Raw genomic sequence first — 21,209 nt, 5'->3', positions numbered from 1 at the left:
AACACAGATTTTTTCTTACAAAAATATGAAGTAGGTATACAAATTTGCTAAGTTAGGTAACTTAATTTATACATTTATAAGATCTAAGCAAATATCTTATTGAATTAGGTTTCAAAAGATAATTATAAAACATTCTAATACTCAAGTGTTCACCATTACATAACATTTTTGCATATTCAAGAATTGAATTTCTTTTTTTACAATGACGAAATTACCTATTAACATTGATTACAATATATACTTAATATTTAATCAATGCTATTAACTAATAAATATATTTTTTAATGTCATTAAAACATTTTAAAAATATCATTCACTAAACATTAAGTTAAAAAGAATTTCTTTTGAAAAATCAACAAGTTAATTTTAATATACAAATATAACATGTTCAATTTTAAAAGATTAGAGATATATTATATAGTAGGATGGAGAAATTATTGAATAGAATATGATATTTGTTTAAAATATCGTTTGCTATTTTTAGATTGAAATATTTTAATTATATAGATTTATCGTTATTGTTAGCAGATATAAAATATATTAATTTACTTAAATTAAGGGCTTAGGTTTAGTCTTATGGTTTTGATATATGACGACCTTAAAATTAGGTTTAATTTATATTTAAAAATTTTAACAATATTTGAATATGAGAATTGTATTTATAAATTTAAAACCTAATATTTTAATTATAAATAATAATAACTTCTTTAATTAAGATGATATAGATTATTTTTATTGTTCATGTGTGTATTTGTTTATTCATTTTAGTTCTTGAGCGAAACGATTTGATAAAATCGATTTATTTTTTTAGTTTAATTCAAAAATGAATAGCTGTAGAGTGTAAGTAATTGAATTTTTCATCGAATGTTTATATTTTATATTTACGATAGAAATTTTAAAACATTTAAATTCCATTTGAGCTTTTAAGCTAATTATTATAGACATGAGAAATTTTAATTCTTTTTTCTAGGGATATTCATTAAAAATTATTTGTTGGGTAAAATTACTTGAAAATTTGATACATAGCTCCTCATGAGTTATTTTTGAATTAGAAAATGAAAATATCGAAAATTTAGAGTCACAAGAATTTTTTATAAGCATTTTGTAAGTTAAAATGTTGATACAATTTATTAAAATTAATAAATTATTCTGTAGTTAGAAATGCATAAAAACTTTTTTTTTTATAATAGGTATTAAGTTTTTAAAATTGAATACAAGATTTTTATGTTGTTAATTATTTTGTTATAATTTAAAACATAATTTGTAGGATCTTAATATTTTTAAGTATACCTATTATGAATTTTTCTATACATAATGACATTTTTGATTTTTTTAAAGATATTATTATCTATTTATACTATGAATCTACTTTTACTGTTTTATGGTATTCTTAAAAAGATATAAATAAATTTTGTGTTATATATCTTGGTATAATTCTATATAAATTTATATTATTATAACAATTAAATACCAATAATATAATAAATTTAATATTTTCGGAAAACATTTTATCAACCTAATGAAATACTAAAGAAAATTAATGGCTTTAATACCTATATATATTAAAAATAGATATAATGAAATATACTTAGTGAAATGACTGACAGACTGTCTCCGCTCAGAATCGTTTTTCGAGAACAATGATATGTCAAATTCATTAATTCAAATTAAACACATCCATAATAGTGATCCACTCGATACATATAATATACAGCAGAGCAGTACCCACTTGTCACATGTTTTTACGTTATATTATGCACTATTGCTCAATATTTTTTTTCTCGCTTACATATTCTATAATAAAAAAAATTTAAAAAAATATGTATTAGGTACATGCATCTTATATTTTTATATTAAAATTTATATGGAGTTTAAGTTATTTTTGTTTTTATTTGTCTTCACATGCATATATATTATTTTGAGAAAAAAGAGAATTTCACTTATAGCACAAGTCATTTAAATACTTTAATATCATGTACAATAAAAATACGCTTTACATTCAATGTGGATTTTCATTATTCAACATTTTATCCTTACTGTAGAAATTTAGTCAAAATTGAAAAAAATAATTTGATACATAAATTATTATTTATTACAAATGTATTATTATTTAACTAACATTTATTATATACCATGATTTTATCTAAAAACTATAATTTACATTAAAAATTCACAATTGCCAATGGTGCTGTAAGTTATTTTTAAATAAAAATAAATAAATGCTAATATATAGTATATAATAATGTATATATATAAATGACTTATGTATATTTATAACTATTAGTTATGGAATTCTGATTTTTGAATCAGTTCTAATCTTTTTAGTTTCCTATCAAAATTATTTCTTATTGCTAGGTATCAGAACTATCTTTGACTAAAGATTTTTATACTAATGAATAATTTCATGACGGTACTTTCTATAATTTTTGTTACTTAATGTATGTGTATCCTATAAATTAGTGTTTCTCATATTGTTAGAATTGTTATTGAATTTACCTATTATTATTTAAATATTAATGGAAGAAAACTAATTTAAAAATGTAAAAAAATTGTATGATATAATATTATAATTTTTAATTTGAAATGTTTATAATAATATGGTATTTTTCGAAATATATAAAGTATTTGATTAGTAATCTACACCGTTAAACCAAAATTTATAATACATTTTTTTACATTTTAGTAATAAAATTTAGTAGCATATAAGAAAATCTCAAAATGTTTGATATTATGATATCAAGCAAACGATCATGAAAATACAGGTTTATCGGTGAAATATAAAACTTTTCTTTAGTGTTCCATTGTTGCGGGAAGAAATTAAAAAAAATAACACAGTTTCAAATACTTAACTTATGAACGAAAAATGTTATAAGTAAAAAAAAAAATTGCATACAAATGAATATAACAATATGATTTTATTTTATAATATTTAAGTAGTATAATATAAAATTAAGTTTTATGGTTTTAAAAATAGTTTTATTTGCATGAATAACTTAAAATCACCTTCACAAATATGCCCACCCATATCATATTGTGTTAATACCTACCTTAGTACAATGAATAGGCATAAAGTATATTATTTTTAAGAATTAAATATTTTATTGTGAAGATAAATCACTAATATTTATTATAATTTTTTATGTATACTATATTTATACTTAGGTATATGAATACTAATGTGTATTTATTTTTGTAGATTTTGGCGTAGAGACAAGGTGAAAGTTCAAATACGCTAGACACGCTACTCCTGCCGCCGTATTACCTAACATAATATAATGGTTTGTCTGTTATATTGCTGTACAGGTGTATAATAGGATCCTCCGAGTTAGTATGCATGCGATGCTTTTAGAGGTGTTTTCGCGTTGCGCCCACTACGCTGTCTTTAAAAAAATCAGTTATTATTTTGTATGAATTCCATTTTGCTAGTATGTTTAATTAACAATGAACACCAGACGTGAGTATATTATTCATCTATTATAAATAAATTTTACATATTTTTTAGGACTAACTTAGATTAATAAATTATACTGAAACTTTTTTTGTTTATAAGTTTAATTTTGTATTTTGTATATACATATTAAATACTCAATAAACGCTGTGTAGGTCATAAATAATTGAGGTAAAACTTTTTTTTTATATTTAGCAATTTTTCAATGATAAAAAATAAGACAGGTCTAAATGTGTTTTGTTTTAAATTTTGGATCAATAAAATACAATAAAATGGAGCGGTCGTAAATTATCTAAGGTCGAAATAGCAATAATATTTAAATGATACGTGGTACTATTAATAACAATGTGGCAACTAATTCACATTTTCATACACAATAAGCATTCATATATAATATATACTGTGTGCACATGTACATATTGATCGCTAAATAACAGTTATGAAATACAAGTACTTATGTTGAAAATTGTCGAAACGGAACAGGACAGATTTGATGCTATCATTAGCTAACACTCGCACTAGCTATGACATTATTTATAATCATAAAATATTATGCATTGCTTAATTTAATATTTTACGATTAACATATTATAATGGAAAATGTCGAATAACTAGTAGCTTCGGATAATTTAAATGTTAAATACTCGAAATACAATTATTATTATATTTTCGTGTTATAAATGTGCTGCATAAAATATAGTTATTTTAAATTTAAATATCGCGAGATAATATATAGCTATTATAGTTTATATTTTCATAGTTCATAATTTAGTACTATAGACAATCAATCAGTTAACTATTAAATTTAATGTAAGTGTATAAAAATGATAAAAAAATATAAATATAATATTTTTATTAAAATTGACTAGATATTTATAAAATATATAGTATATACTATATAATTAAATATTGGGCATGTAATTAATTAGTTAATATTTAAACTTTAGATGAGCGAAGTTGAGTAGTAATATTGGTAGAGGTATCATTTAAGAATTTTATGTGAATGCTATTTCTCAAATAAATATTTTCAGATTGGAAAATTACTATTAAATATTACGATATTTAAATTGTTGATAGTTTTTCTCTTATAAAAATTAAAACGAATAAATGTAAAAGTTTTATAAATTTTTTCTTCAGTTCAAAATTATTAGACAAAAGTAAATCTATAAGATAATTTTATTAATTTAGATAGCTAATATTTAAATGCATGTACATAAAATGTTCCAAATAGTTCAATAATTATACAGAGTACTCAAACATTTTGGAAACGATCATTACTCAAATTGAGGCTGATGATTTGCATCTATCTGGGTGACTGGGTCCATGTAGGTCCACTACACTGCTTTTCAAAACTTAAATCATTTATAACTTAAATATTTCTGATTTGGAGCTTCAAATTAAAAACTTATGTTAATATAATGATAATTATCATTCAATAAAGTATAAACTTAAAAAAAATAATAAAAATAAAAAGTTGTTTTGTATTAAAAACAAGTAAAATAAAATAAAAAAAAGTTCCAGCTTTTTGAATCAATGAGCTTAGACATTTAAATAGAGACTTTTAACTTATATGTATTACATCATTTATATAAAAGTACATGTATCTACTAATCTAACAATTAAAAAAACCGAGGAAGTTGTTCTGTTGTATAGGAGGTATCGAGTAAATTTTGCCATTGCGTAGATCAATATAATAATATATCTGCTACTTACTTAATTGATGTGTTAAATTTGAATTTTATAACAGATCATTGTATATGGTTATATACTAAAAACAAGGTTTAGCAAAAACGGCATCCCATTTGTTACTCTATATTTCTACGGATATTTTATGATGTATTTATATAAATATTAGTCATTTATTTTTTTATTTATAATATAATGGTTAGTTTAACTAATTTTTGACAGAAAATCATATTAGTACATTACACAGAAATTATTTATTTATAAAATATTATTTCGTAATATAACTGTATTAAATATATGGTAGTATTTGGCTTAGCTTAAATTGTTATCAATATTTATGTAAAACTTTACTAAATTAATTTGAAAAATGCATATATTTATAAATAGTTTAAATTAGTCTATGTATTTTGAAAACATCATAATGTATAATATAAAGAAAATAATAATTTAGTAGTATATATAAAATTTTTCAAGTTTTTACGATTGTTTTTTTATAAATTTTTAACATAGAAAATTATATTAATCTGTACGCATATGGTATACAATAAAAATAAGTTAACACGATAGAAATAAATAATAACAATACTAGTAATTAATAATTAAACTATTTACAATAGTTTTTACAGTTATTGACATTTTTTTAATTACAATAAAATTATAATAATTGCTATTTTATGTGAGAGTGAATAACCAATGCCGTTAAAATTACTATTATTTTTTTAGTTTATTGTAAAAAACCTTGTGTTAAAATTTTTAATTACAAAATAATTTACATAAATTAGTTATTTTGGTAAGTTTAGTAAAAATTGTAAAATTAAACACTTATAAAAAGAAGTTTATATTTTTTCTGTATAATATTTTAATTGAAGTAGGAATAACTTATGAGGAAATTTGTATAGAATGTATAGAAATATTTTAAGCTTTATTTCACTCATCTTTTTTTTTTTTTTTTTTTATCATAATATAGATAATTGAAAAAAAAATCGAATAAAAGTTGAAATGTTATTATAAATTAAAATAATTATAATTATTGTATTTTGAAAATTATGTCATTTTTAAAAAATGATAATACAAATATTTTATGAAAAATCTAAGTCTTTAGTAGTTATAAATAATAATTTATGATAAAAATTCCAACGAAAAAAACTGATTTTGAAAAATTATTGTTTTCTTTAAGTTTTTTACCCGATTATTTTTGAGTCCGAAAAATATTTACTTTTGACCTCTTAAAGTACCGATTGAATCCGATAGGTTACCAAACACTTCTTTAAAAGTTTAGGTTTTTTCTGCTGTATATGGTGTCGTTTGATACGAAAAAATATGCCATATCATTGAAAAACCAACACAAGGTTATTTAAAAATAATTTATATTTTTATTTTATTTCAATTTGTAAAAAATTTATATTTAATAAGAAAAATTTAATTAATAAAAGCTGAGGAATTCACTGTTATACAAAGTTTTTTTTATTGTATTAAATATCTCGTTATAGAATAATGGATTGATTAAATTTATATTCATTAATATTAATATATTCATTTTTGATAAATGATTGTGTTCACAAATTTATTTTGAGCGAAGAAAACGGATTGGATGGATCATCATTGATTGTTAAGGATATGTTATTGATTTATGTATAATATTATATATTTTAAAATTTAAATTCGGTATGTTGAAATAATTTTTGTCAAAAATATTGCATGCAACTTAGAAGTCAATATTGACGTATCATGGAATGGTGTTAATAGGTTTTTGGTATAAATAGCTTAAAATTAGTTTAAATATTTTGAAAATTTTATTGTGTATTAGAAATAATAAAATATAGGTACACCGAAATGTTAAAAAGTTTCAAGTATATGCGTTTTGTATTTTTGAATTATAAAAAAATAAAATCAATTGAAGAAAAATTTATTATTTTTTGTTTCAATCTTCAAAATAATATTGTTCCTTTGTATTTTCGATATTTCTAAATTGGTATAAGAACAACTAATGTGATACATTGTACTTGATTTTCAAGCTATTGAACATTTTACAAAATACACATATAAATATTTAGATGAATACCTTATATAACATTTAATATAGTATTGGTACAATCTTCTATACTGTATGAATAAAAATATAAGACAAAATTCTAAACTTAAGGTTAGATAATAGGGGCACTATATATCATATATGACATATTCATTGTAATATTTGTGTATATTTTGGGTGTCATCATATTTTCGGGATAGTTTGTTAAGCGACTGCGTATTCGAGTTATTTGGGTATTACATTTTAACTATTAATTTTGGCGGAATCACCCTAACTACCATTATTGCATGTATAGTAATATCTAGAAATTCCTAGTCGCTTCCGAGCGTGTTCATGATATCAAACCGAAGTTTTCTTCATTTACAATATCGACTGACCAGCACTGTATCATTAGTTACTAGCAAGGTCACGCATACACTCGGATGATACCGGGATTTATGGTTTCAATGACCGATCTTGTTAATAACTCGTGCGTCTGACAATCTGATAATAAATTATTTATTGCTTTTTGGATAACCGATACCTGCTAATTATGACGCTGGTAGTTAAGTTGTGGACAAGTTCTGTTGTAACGTTTCCATAATCATTGTCATATGCATTAACCTACAAACTGTTTTCATTTACGTTCTTTACGGCATTAATTACGTGTTATGGTTTAAGTTCTTGCTCGCATATTAAAATTGTAGTAATTATGGTAATAATTTATTATTCAAAAATCCACGGAAATTATTTTAAATTTATTTTCATACAAAAACTTCCAAACAATGCATACTTGTTTCGTGGTGGGCACTTGCAAATTCCACATAATATTGTGTATGATTTTTTCAAAAATTTTTTACTATTCTCAATTTTCATCAGTTCGTAATTGCATGGATATAACCCGAGCGCTCCGTTCAAAGATTTAACTAGAATACACCGTAATTGTGTACGATGCAGTTACCAAAAAAAAAAAAGTTTTGAAATCGATGACGTGTCGCACATACACAATTATTATAATTGTTATTATGCACAATATTACGTCTAGAGGTAGAAACATAATTCAGCTGGCACGGTCTTCTTCGTCGTAGATGCGTCAGAGTGAAATCCTCTAAAACCGGATTTGTAAGAAAAAAATTTATTCACACAATACACACATACTGACACGGATATGCAGGTCGCACCGAAGAAGACGCCGGCAATTCCTGTATGCGTACAGTCCCACTGTATGGTGCCTTGCGTAACACGTTTCTTGTATGATAATACTATACGGGATTGCTCGGGATTGACAACCGGGAACTGCAACTATAAGTATAGAAATCGGGGAAATCTATCAACGGGATGCTTTGTCGCCGTATCTCGTGTAAAAACAAAACGACCGAATTACAGAAGATTAACTGCGGTCGTTTGTTTCAGCCATAATATTTAGGCGCATATAAACCTATATAATATAATATATATATTATATTTAGGTATATCGTTTTTATAGAAATCGAAAAACTATTAATGATATAATATGTGGCGATGGAACCTATCGTAACAGGATTTCGACTAGTAAATGTGTAATGCGCTCTGTGCAGGAAATGTATAAAAAAAACCGGTTGGATTAAAATAATTTTGATTTTTCTTTTTTTGGGATTGTTTTGTACTAAAATCAATTGCAGCCGTCGGCACGATCTTCACAATGGTGGCTTTAATTAATATTACGCGCAGAAGTTTGCCGACAAAAATGTCGTGCTCAAATTTACAGTAGGTATAGCTGTCTTTATTATTTTACATCTCAAGTCCACTGAGTAAGCCAATCTATCCAACGATTTCAATTAATGTGACCTAATAATTCACGATAATATTATATTATTATACGGTGATTCGAGAAGAGGGTTTTTCACACTCATACACGTATTGTTTTTGGCGTGAGAAAGAATCGTGTAATAACTCACAGTTAAAATTACTATTATATTTTTGCTGTTGTTATTATTATTAATATTATTACGCGGTCGTATTCGTGTGAAGACTACGACAACGGCAATAGTTATGATTGCAGGCGTTAGTTTAGACGATTGCGGCCTTGACTCAGTAAAATATTTTCGTGATTGACAAGATGGAGTAAAGGCGAAAGTTTTATATTAATTATATATTAGAATAGTGATAAAAAAGCAAACATAGCATTGTATGCGTTATTCTCTGAGTGTATACGATTATATACAAACGGTATAATACTATAATGCACACATGATGTATAGGTATATAGTAGAAACATGCACGCACCAACGCAAGTCCTGTAAAATATATTGTATATTATTATATTATAATAAGTATTCACGATTGGATCACTCAGTGAATTATAAAGCGCAATTGTATAATGAACATATGTCGCGTTCTATCGCACATCGTCTGAACGGATTATTGCACATTGTAACGGTCTGTCGTTTAATTAATTTTTTTACAGTTAATTAATTTTTGGATTTTTACAGTTTGCAAGACTAATAAATTATAAAATTTTATTATGATGTGCGTATATTTTAAGTAGTATTTTTTGAAAAACTTTTTCTCAACATAAGATTATGATGATCATCCATTAAACAAATATTTTTTTGAATATAAATATATATTTAATTATAAATTATTGTGTATAAGGTTTCATGATATTATAATTTGTGAATGATATTTGCAGATAGAAAATAATTGTTATGGTTATTTAAATGTATAGGTAATAAGGAATAACTTAAATATTATATTAATATAGAATATATTTATTTAATTTCTTATTTTATAATACACATTAATCATTCAATACGTTAAATAATTTATATTTGTTTTGGGAAAGATTTTAAATGTTTATGTTTTTTTTTTTTTTGAAATGTACATATTTGATATAAATATATAATTTCCGTAAGCAAAACTATTAAATTCTCAAGGTTTAACACATGTTATATAATACTATTAATAGTAATAGATATGTATTGAAATTATGGTTTTATAAATTTGTTTTGTTAGGAGTAATAAATATGTGTGATAAATCTAAAAATTAAATTAATACTTTTCCATGGCATAAAATATAGTTTAGCATGTTAGCCTTGTACCTGTATAGTTTATACTGTTTATAGTATCTAAATAATTATTTTTAGTTCTCAAAATTTGAATTAAGGTCATAGAACATAGTTTGTCTTGAGTATTTCGCTATTTACTTTTTAACTTTATTTTGGTTTATTCATTAATATACCTATAAAGCTATAACCTTTTACTATTTGGTAAATTTTACAGTTTGGCAGACAGAAATATCATAAAAAATTGTGTTAGATACTTTCTATAAACCAACACTTAATGATTAGTAAGTTTTATAAAAAGCTAAAGTTTTTATGGTTAATATTTCTTTAGAGTTCTTTAACTTCGTTAATAAATGAATAAATAAATAATTATATCAGCTGTAAAAGTTAAGTAGTAAATTTGCGAAGGTTATAATGTTATATTAAAGATTTATTAATATTATTATATATGTAGGGTGGAATTTAATTCAATAGAATTAATGAACTAAATTGTACTAAAAATTATTTAATATAAAAATCAAATTTCTTTGATAAATATCTATAGCCAGGTGTTGTATAGGTCCAGCTAACTAGTAAAAACCATTAAATGCACCTGGGGAGCTCTAACAAACCGTTGCACGCCAATAACTTCATTCAACATATATAACTATATAGATATATTGTGTAGGGTGGTGTTCATTGTATTTTTTATTATATGCTATAAATTATAAACTATAGATGTGGACATTTTTTTTTTTTTTTTGAACTATAGTTGGTACAACTTGAAACATTTTAAAATTTTACTGCAAGATCGTTTTATTCAATTAATTAATTGTTTTGTTAATAATATATAATACTACACATTCACATTATATGACCTCTATTTTTGATACTATCAAAAGTATACACGTATCTATAGTATTTCGAAAACAAATACAAAAGATTACAAGGTTTTGAAAGTCATTTTGTGCTATTTCAATACTATCTATATTAAGATTATAAACTATAACATCAAGATATTTCTCTCAAAAATGCATAACATCGTTGAATATAACAAAGGAAATGTAATCGGATGACGATTTTAAAAATATTTTCATGAAAATACGTAAAACTAATAAAAATCAATGTACAACAATATACGTAATTAAACAAAAAGTAGGTAATGTGGGAAATCCGATTTGCGTTATAATCATTATAATATTATTCTTACATTCACCTTGGATATATTTTGAAAACAATGTAACATAATGATACTTATAAGCAGCCATGGAAATTGAAATTAGTTTTAATATTTGTTTGATTATTTTGTCGTTGTCTGCATTGAAATATAAAATAGTTAAGGTAACGTCGTTATAGTAGTATAACTGTATAAGAGAGTTTTCTATGTATATAAAGTAAATTCATTTGCTGACTAACGATTTTTAAGATTTAATTTCAATGTATTCAACAAGTTAAAATTTTTAATTATGTACAAAATAGAATGGAATATATTTTTTCGATTTATTTAATCGACCTATAATGTTCAAGATTATATATTACAATAATAAATACAAGTATTGTTTTTGAATATTTTTATATCAAACAATATATATATATATATATATATATATATATATATATTTAATACATAGGTACTAATGCTATAAATAGGTATGATATAAAATTTTTTTAATAATATACCTGATAATATAAAGTTCTGTATTCACCGCCAATAGCTTTGAATAATTTATACATTTTTAGTTCTCAAAAATTTGATGTTCGATATTTTTAATCTTACCTATTTTATACTTGTACCTATAATGTATATTGTATAATATGAACTTATTAATTATAAAGTACATTATAATATGAGATAATGAGATATTTTGAGCGGAGCATCGATGATGGTTATTATTTAGTATGTCATAAATACAATAAATTAAAAATACAGTAAAATTCGATATGTTAAATCTCAAGAAGAGTAGAGAAAACTCTGAGGTATTAAGTTTTATTAAATTAAAAAAAAAAATTGAAAAAGTAAGTAAATAATTTTAATGCTAAAAATACATAAATTGAATACAAAATACTTATATTACAAACATACCAATAAACTACAATATTTAATGAATTTTTAAAATTTTTTTTTAAAAAGATCTGTCATCAAAGTTTTAATAATACAAAACATTATAAATATATTACATTTTAACCATACAAAGAATTTTTAATTTTGAATAGATTTATTTAGTATTTTTTTTAATTGTTTCTATATGTAATTTATATATATTTTAAAGTTATAGGTTATTAAATTAAAAATTTTTCAAGATATTCTAAATAGTCAGTTGAATATTTTTGATTATGTCGGTTTTTAAAATGATATAATGTTCAACTAATTAATATTTTTTATGATTCTCGGAGTATGAATAATTTATTATTACTGAATAATGCATTATTGTATTCATTAATCTGAGCCCACTTAAAATAGCTGTTCTCAACAATATTATGTTCACCCACAGATGATTGTTACGTAAATTATTAAAAGAAATCGGATTGGTTTATTGATTAATTAAAATTAATACACTTTATTAATATTATAAAAACAATTTACTGTTTAGTAAACATTTTACCGTTAAAAATTTGGATAAAAATAGAAAGTAAAAAAAAAAAACCCGTATTAAAATAAACTTATAGCCTTGGTTTATTTATTTGGATCAGTTAAAATAACAATGCGGAGAAAGTTTAAATAGGTATATCAATTGAATAATAATATTTAGTATATATTAAATCAAAAATATTAGTTGTGTTGTGTCTAATTCAATTGTAATATATTTATATATATATATATATATATATATGTAACATATATTAATGTGTAAATAATCTTTAATGTTAATAAAAATAAGAATCCTACCTATCGATCTACCTCTAACTTATTATTATTTTTATGTAGGCACATGCATGAAAAATTACTGTTTTGCACATTTCATTCGCTTTATTTCCAAGTCGTTTATAAATTATTTACAAAGCTCATTATTCATTATCATGTAAATTACATTAATTGACATGCTATAGGGTAGTTTATACATTTTATACTATGACGTGACAATGTGTATAATATCCTTTACTTATTTTAGTTATTTGCAATTAAAAAATAGTTTAAAAAACTCGTGATTTTATTTTGAGATTATTGATTGTTATATACTTATAAATTTCAGGTTGTAACTAATATTTGATACAATATTTGTTATCGAATATCGATTAAATGATTATGAGCTATGATTTATTTCAGCTATAATATTTTTAAATTATAAGAATACATCAATTTAAAATATAAATAATAGTTGATAAGATAAAAAAAAATTCTATTTATTTTGTAGTAAATTTATTTAAATTATAATAATTGTTAGATTTTACTAAAAATTTTATTTTACATTTTAAAATTAAAAAAAAACCCAAATATCGTTTTTAGTTTAGGTAAATTTTACATATTACGGTTATTGCTAATCTAAAAAAAAATTGTATGAATATACTTATCTATAAATTTCTACGTTAATAAAATTTTTTAATTTGTATACACAAAGTAAGTAACAAATTATAATAATTTTTATTATCGCTTTTGTATAATTTTATGTAAATCGAAAATCTTAGGTAAATAATTTTTTGTTAAAAAAAAAAAAAAAAATGAGGTTATAAACGTAGGTATTGTAAAATTAATAATAATATAATGGCAATATATTAATCTTTGTATATTACCGTATTGCTTTGTATTAAGCCCATTTATGTTTGATAATTTACATCAAGATATAATTATGATAGTGTTAAATCGTTAAAAAAATATTATATTATATTACGTACACACACACACATATATATACATATGTATAAAAAACTAGCATACCTATAATAAATTAATTAATTTGTTGGGCTTTTAAAATGTTTTATTAGTACATTACCTGCAAATAATTCCATTAATAATTGCTATCTATGTAATGAAAACACGCTGTTAATCGTTTTATTTTCACATTTTCATCTTTCTAAATGGATTTTATCGATAATAATATTATATATTATAAATGTCATAAACGGAAACGACATTCAATATATAACTGTCGATTGTTTGCAGATGGTTAGCGAGTGGTGGGCGCTGATGGTGTTGATGTTGTCTGTAGCCTACGGACACGCGCCTTGTCAACAATCATACGGCGGGTGTAGATACAACGAGCCCTTCGTTCCCGCGCCTGTCGGTCAAGTCCCCAGGTGCGTCCAGAATTATCACGGTGACGTCACATTTTGTGAAACCATCGATAGATATCCAGAGTAAGTCGTTTCAAAAATATATATAAATCTCGAATGAAGCTGAAAAAACTCGCAAAAATTATAATTTATTATAATTATACGTCTGTACCCATGTAAACATTATTGATGTGGACAATTTTAATCACAATTTAATTTACATATTATTTATATTATTGGAATAATATGATCAATAATGAAACTTAAACATTAAAGTTAGTAAAGGTACTTATACTGATCAATGCTCATTATATTAAACGTACATAGTTAAATAAATATTTTGTGTTCTACATACAATATACATATTTACTATGTACATAAATAAATATGGTGTCTGAATTTATTTTTTTAGTATTGAATTCTAAAAATATTAAAACGATATAGATAATTTACCTAGCTAATAAAAAGGACTAGAATTTGAAATCTCCTTGTAACGAAGAATTTGTCGTGGAAATTCTGTTTTTATGTACTTTTAACTAATTATTAACATATGAAGGGTACACTGAAAAATAAAAACCTATTTAACCATAATATTGTTTTATTTTACAATAGTTGAACAATGACATTAATCTATAATATTCTATTGAACAAAATCAATTGCCATTAGCTTCATAACACTATACGAATGCTTGTATCTAAACTTTTATTTATTGGGTACCTACACCTATATGAGTTTATCACGAGTTTTACTTTTTTTTATGTTATATTAATGCCTTGGTTCTTGTAGACCATATCCTAATAATATTTTTAGTTACATTCAAATACGTTAAAACAGTACAATTTACACTTGTTTATAAATATCCATGTATATTGTATTGACGTATTGTTAAAACTTTAAGTTAAGATTCTAAATTTTATACGGAATTTTTGATCTTCCTAATTTTCTACAAACAGGTCACAGTCTTAAAAAGAGAATACGTTTCCACTGTTCCTTTTTTGTCTTATTTATTATGTTAAAGTATGACCTTTTAATGTGGAATATTTTCACAAATCTAGTGATTGTGTTCAATATTGTAAGTGACGCACTAGATTTTCCAATTCCGAACTATTACAAATTCGTATTTGTATTCACGATTCTATTATAATTTGTGATCAATGGTAGACTTTGAGAGGGACTTCTAGAAGTTTAGCCTCTCAGAAATTTAAATATCTCCAAATTCGAGTAGAATTGTGTAAATTGCAACTGTATACTATATAAATAGTAATCGTGGTTACTGTGGGTAATGATAACTCTTCAACATTAATTTTTTTTATCGCCAAATTTGATCGTTTATATGAGTTTGAAAAACTTACAGCAGTTAATTTTGACAATCTAACGTCTATAGTTTTTGAAAACTTTGACAATTACCTACAAAACGTTAAAGGAGTCTTTATTTTGTTACTTTAATGTAGAAAAATTCATAATTATTGGATAAAAAAAATAATAATGTAATAAAGTATTATTTTTTAAACTGATACGGTACTTGAATCTAATAAACCTAAGCCATTAACAGAAAATAAATAATAATTGAGAATTAATAAATGATGTATCAATGATATTAAAATCAGAATCATAAAGCCAATTGTCACTTGTCAGTCAAGACATTAATTTATAATGCAGCTATAGTAAATTAGTGATAAATAAAAACAAATTCATATATATATATATTATATATGCCTATAATATTGGACAATTAGTACCTGTTTATACACCAATAATCGTATAACTACATGCAAAGAAAATTATCTTAACTTCAAAAAAAAAAAATATATATATATAATAAAAAATTAGCTAATGAAATTAGATAACTTCAAAAAAAAAAAAAGTACGATCAACATAATGATAAATGTACTTTATTTAATACATATGTAATGATGCATTAATAACGTAGCTATAGCTACAACACTCGCTCTATCTTCTTCTGATTTTTTTTTCATGAATCCAATCAACAATTAGTTATCCATTTGGTTGCAACTCTCATCTGGCGATTAAATCAAATTAACGTAATTTAGTCGAACTTACCATATCAATATATTATGAACTGCGGTTGTTTAGCTAAATTTTAATATATCTACATCAATAAATATGATGTTTGTTTTATGTTAATCATATTTAAATATTGAACACTAACTTATAATAAACATATTACAGACAGTTAATAAGTTACCTGGTTAAAAAATCGGATAAGAACTTTAAATCTTTTTTCAACGAAGAAAAACTTGTCGACAGACCATATTATCAGAAGTAACATCCAAAAATATGCTTTTTAAATTTTTTAAATTTTATAAAAGATTGATTTTTGATTTTAGTCAGAATATAAATAATTATCATAATGGTTATGGCAATTACCATGATTATCAAAACGATACCCAACACGAATTTGTCGGCTATCCGGATAGAACATACGTTTTACCTGAAGTGTCCTTAACAGAGTCACCGATCATAGATCAAAATCGACATCTAACTTCCAAGTAAGAAATTAATTATAGATAGTATAGATTCTCAGGTAAAAATACTTGAAATAATTTTATTTTTTATTTTAATATATTATTTTATATTTCGACTATTATAATTTTGTTTGATTGCCAAAATATTAGTCACCTATAAAAGATATAAATATTCCTAAGATGTTAAAAAATAGCTCACTATTCTAATAAGTAATAACGAAATAAAATTGATTGATTTATTGTAATTTTTAAGTGCCAATCATGGAGGTGTATATAATAGAAGAAAAAGACAAGATGATGTTCAATTATGCCAAGTTAAAACCAACAATATATTTCCTAAAGCAGCATTAAACACTCAAGGTGAATGGAAATATGTAGTTAATATGGTACGCATCTCGTCTGATATGTATACACAATCCATAAAATCGGAAATCTGCGCGTAAGTTCAATATTTTTCATTAAATTCTTTAAATTATTGTTGCTAGCTTTGCGCAGTGGCGATATCGTAACCGATGAGGTCCATCCGAGGTGCGATTATTGCTAGTTGAAAAAAAAAATTATTGTTGCTATGCCGTAGACTAGTATAATATCTACACATTAATGTACATATGTTTGCCTATAACTAACGCCGTTTAATTATAAACAATTCTATAGTTTTATATTTTATTACCATATTATGTTGTTAATTAGTTTTTTCATTTTTACTTTAAAATGTATAACTTTATTTGTATGTTAAATATATTTTAAAAATTTTTAATTTTATTTATCACGCTAAATATTAAATATTCTATGAATCAAATCTCAGGTACGGTAAATTTACAGTAGTCCTAACTCATTAGTACAATAATATTAAAATATGTACTATATACGTAGAACTAATTTGCCAATTGAGAGTTATAGATTGTTTTAAAAATTAAATTAATTTAAATATAATTTAATATTTTATTATAAAACACAATTTAATATGATGCAAAACATAAAATTGATTTTTCATAAAAATACAAATACAATGCACATAACATATTATTACAAATTTTAAAACGAAATGGTAATTTTTATATTATTAGAATATCGTAAATCTTTAACCAATATTATAAATAAAACAAACAGTTTTATATAAAGTCATAAAAGTCTTATTTGTTTTAACTAAATAGCGAATTCTTGCCCTACCAAAAAAAAAAAAAAACCATCATATGTTATATATAAGCATTTTGCATATAATTAATATTACTAATATAATAAATGTCAAATAAAAATGTACAAACAACTGCGCACAATAATTAAAATAAATGAAACATTTTCATTATAAATATTAGTTTGGTTTAAATATAAATAGCAAGTAAAAATATATCATAAAAACTTGGATAAAATAATAAAATTAAGTGTTCAACAAAATAAAAACATATTATTGACTATACAAATGTCCACATATATTTTTTTAAATAATTATTTAATTTTCTTTGATAAAAAATGTTTAAACATAAAATTTTATTAATCTAGCAATAAAAAATTTTGTCCGATCATATTTCTATTGAAGAATAATTCAAATAACATTTAATATTATTTTTCTACGATAGATTTTTGTTGCAAACCCATAATACATTTTATTAATGATCGTTATTAATTACATAAAATGCACTATGTTAATATAAATAACATAGTTAAATTTTATATTAATATGACTTAAACGATTTCATAAAAAATATAATAATAGTAAAGAATTTTTCAAATAGCATTCATATCAATCCATTTGAGTGTGTAAACGGTTTTTATTTTCATGCCTGCATGCGAATATTATTCTTTTATATTTTTAAATAATTTAGTCACGGTAGTCGATACAATACAATAAATAATATTATTTCTAGGGAACCGGATCAGCCGTGCAACGGAATCTGCGATACACCTCTTGGTTTCAGTACATCGTGTAAACAGAAATTTGTTCAAAAACGGTTGGTAGCATTGCAAGGGACCGGAGATAATTTGTACGTGGACGTTTTTTGGTTTCCACATTGCTGCTCTTGTAACATAGCCAGAGTTGAACAATAGTAGTAAAAAAAAAATACCTACCTGTATATTATATTTTTGCAACTGGCGTTTTTCTCCTAGGAAAAGACCACTCCTCCCCAAAAAAAGAAATTTTATGATTTCCTTTACTGCATTAATAGGTACTATTAATATATAAAATTGTATACATTAGTTTGTTGTGTCAAAAGCCAATATTTTATTATGATATGTAGGTACTATATATTGCATTATGAATAATGCGATTTAATAGTAGTCACGGAATATTCAAATGATTAATATTTACTCATAGTTATTTCATCCGTAATTAAACATGTTATATATTATTTATGACTTGTATTTTTTTTTGTAAACAGATATTTTTAATGTTTCATTTATAATTTATAATACTTAATATAATATCGTAAACATCTTTTTTTTTTTTTTTTAATGAATAAATTGTTTTAGTACTTCTAATTATTGACGATAATTAAGTTTCACATAAATACAAAAATAATATATAATAAATAATTCTAAAAGTTACAAAAAGTTTACATTTTAAACTGTTCTCTTGTTATTTAAGATGAAAAAGAGAATGCTTTATTTAATTAAATACAAATATTTTTTAATTATTTTAGAGAATTATTTATTTGTAAGTTAATATAAACTAGTTAAATCTATATAAATATAAAAAATAATAATATTTAAACTTTTTAATATTGATAAATGACGAATATTGTCACTAAATCATTATTTAAGTTTATGTAATTACTAATTAGTATCTGAAAAAAATTTTCATTCATATATTTATATTAAAATAATTATTTATTTTTATTGGTGACCATTTTTATAAAATTGTAAAAATATATTACAATAAAATTATGGAATTTTTATTGTGAACAAAAGTCAATATCTTGCTCGTTGTAATTTCGATTTATCAATCTTTCGGACCAGGTGTTTTTTTTTCAAGAAAGAAACCGTGTGACAATGAGAGATGATTTCTGAAGTGAACACAAGTTAAATTTACTGATATCATTAAATGATGAATTTTTATTCACTGACTACTTACATAAAAAAAAAAAAAAATCAATAAATCAATATGACAAAAATATGACACTGCTGTAGTGTTATCATATTCCTTAAGAAACTTTTAACTATTGATTATTTGATTATTGACAACATAATTAGTTAGGCATTATATATTAATAAGTAATAATAGAAATAATTTTAAATCTTTAATTATTAATCTAAAGCATGAAGCATATTGTTGATTTCATAATTAGCTGATTAAAAAATATATAATTTTTTTGAAACTTGATATAATAATATGCTGTTTAAAATTTGGATTTGGAGTCAAGAAAACAAATACAGTGGATTCCGCTTAATGTGGGCACGTTAAGACCAGCTCTGTTTGCCCACATTAAGCGGTTGCCCATAAAAACCGAAATTAGTAAAAAAAAAATAATTTTTATAAAAAAATATATTTGTATTATCATATAATTGAAAAAAATGTTAAATAATTACTAGGTATATAAATAAAACTAAATACCTATAATATATTAAATAAAATTAATCTTTGGTTGTAGAAGGTATACAAAACGTTGTAATTTTTCGTTGTCTAAGCTGTTTAGTATGGATCTGGTTGACAAAATGGTCACACGCTTCAAGTTTATCAGACGGACTATTTTCGTTTCCCTCTTGCATGAAGAACTTCTGCAAGAAATCAATGCACTTTTTCGCCTCTCTTTGGTGAAATTTGTTTGTTTGAATGTTTATGATTTTTATTACTTTCGATAAACACAATCTCATAAATACGACAAAATCCTATTAAATTAGTCATTTTTAAATACTTATGTGTATATTCTAACGCTATGATAAAAAAAAAAAAAAAATTGCCCACATAAACCGAATCGAGTGTTCATATTACGCGGTTTTATTTAACATTGTTAATATACATTTGTATTGGGACCAGACATGTTTGCCCACAATAAGTGGATGCCCATATTAACCGGTGGCCACATTAAGCGGAATCCACTGTATTCATTAAAATAATTATGTAATTTTTTTTTTTTTTTGTTAATATTAATTATTAGCTATCTAAGTATTTAAAAATATAAATATTAAATATTTTTTAAATATTTTTTTATCACAATTAATTGAAAAAATTAAACATATTATATAATGAGTATATATTTTATTGAATAATTAAATAGCGTGTAATATGTTATTACATTGTATATGTCGTCATTAGTCTTTACTTGTTATGATATTTTTAATTACAGCCGATCGGATTTTATTTCATACAGACGTTGGCGGATTCTTAACAATATTTGGCAAGCAACGA

The 21,209-nt window shown here is 23.2% G+C and overlaps 1 protein-coding gene and 1 non-coding gene across 2 annotated transcripts; both read left to right on the top strand.

Moving 5' to 3' along the window:
* Positions 1 to 3,316: 3,316 nt before the first annotated feature.
* Positions 3,317 to 19,224, top strand: LOC112595558. Its single transcript, XM_025340815.1, has 6 exons — positions 3,317 to 3,454; positions 14,268 to 14,461; positions 16,569 to 16,661; positions 16,727 to 16,888; positions 17,118 to 17,303; positions 18,730 to 19,224. The coding sequence occupies exons 2-6, from the start codon at positions 14,268 to 14,270 to the stop codon at positions 18,908 to 18,910; spliced, it is 816 nt and encodes a 271-aa protein (XP_025196600.1). The 5' UTR covers positions 3,317 to 3,454; the 3' UTR covers positions 18,911 to 19,224.
* LOC112601975 lies at positions 17,348 to 17,483 on the top strand. The gene has a single exon (XR_003115078.1). It is a non-coding gene; the product is annotated as a U4 spliceosomal RNA (small nuclear RNA).
* Positions 19,225 to 21,209: the final 1,985 nt, after the last annotated feature.

The sequence above is a fragment of the Melanaphis sacchari genome, unplaced genomic scaffold, assembly GCF_002803265.2.
Source record: "Melanaphis sacchari strain LSU unplaced genomic scaffold, SCAv2.0 Contig0_pilon_pilon, whole genome shotgun sequence".
Taxonomy (NCBI): Eukaryota; Metazoa; Arthropoda; class Insecta; order Hemiptera; family Aphididae; genus Melanaphis; species Melanaphis sacchari.
This window is presented reverse-complemented; position numbering and strand designations above follow the sequence as displayed.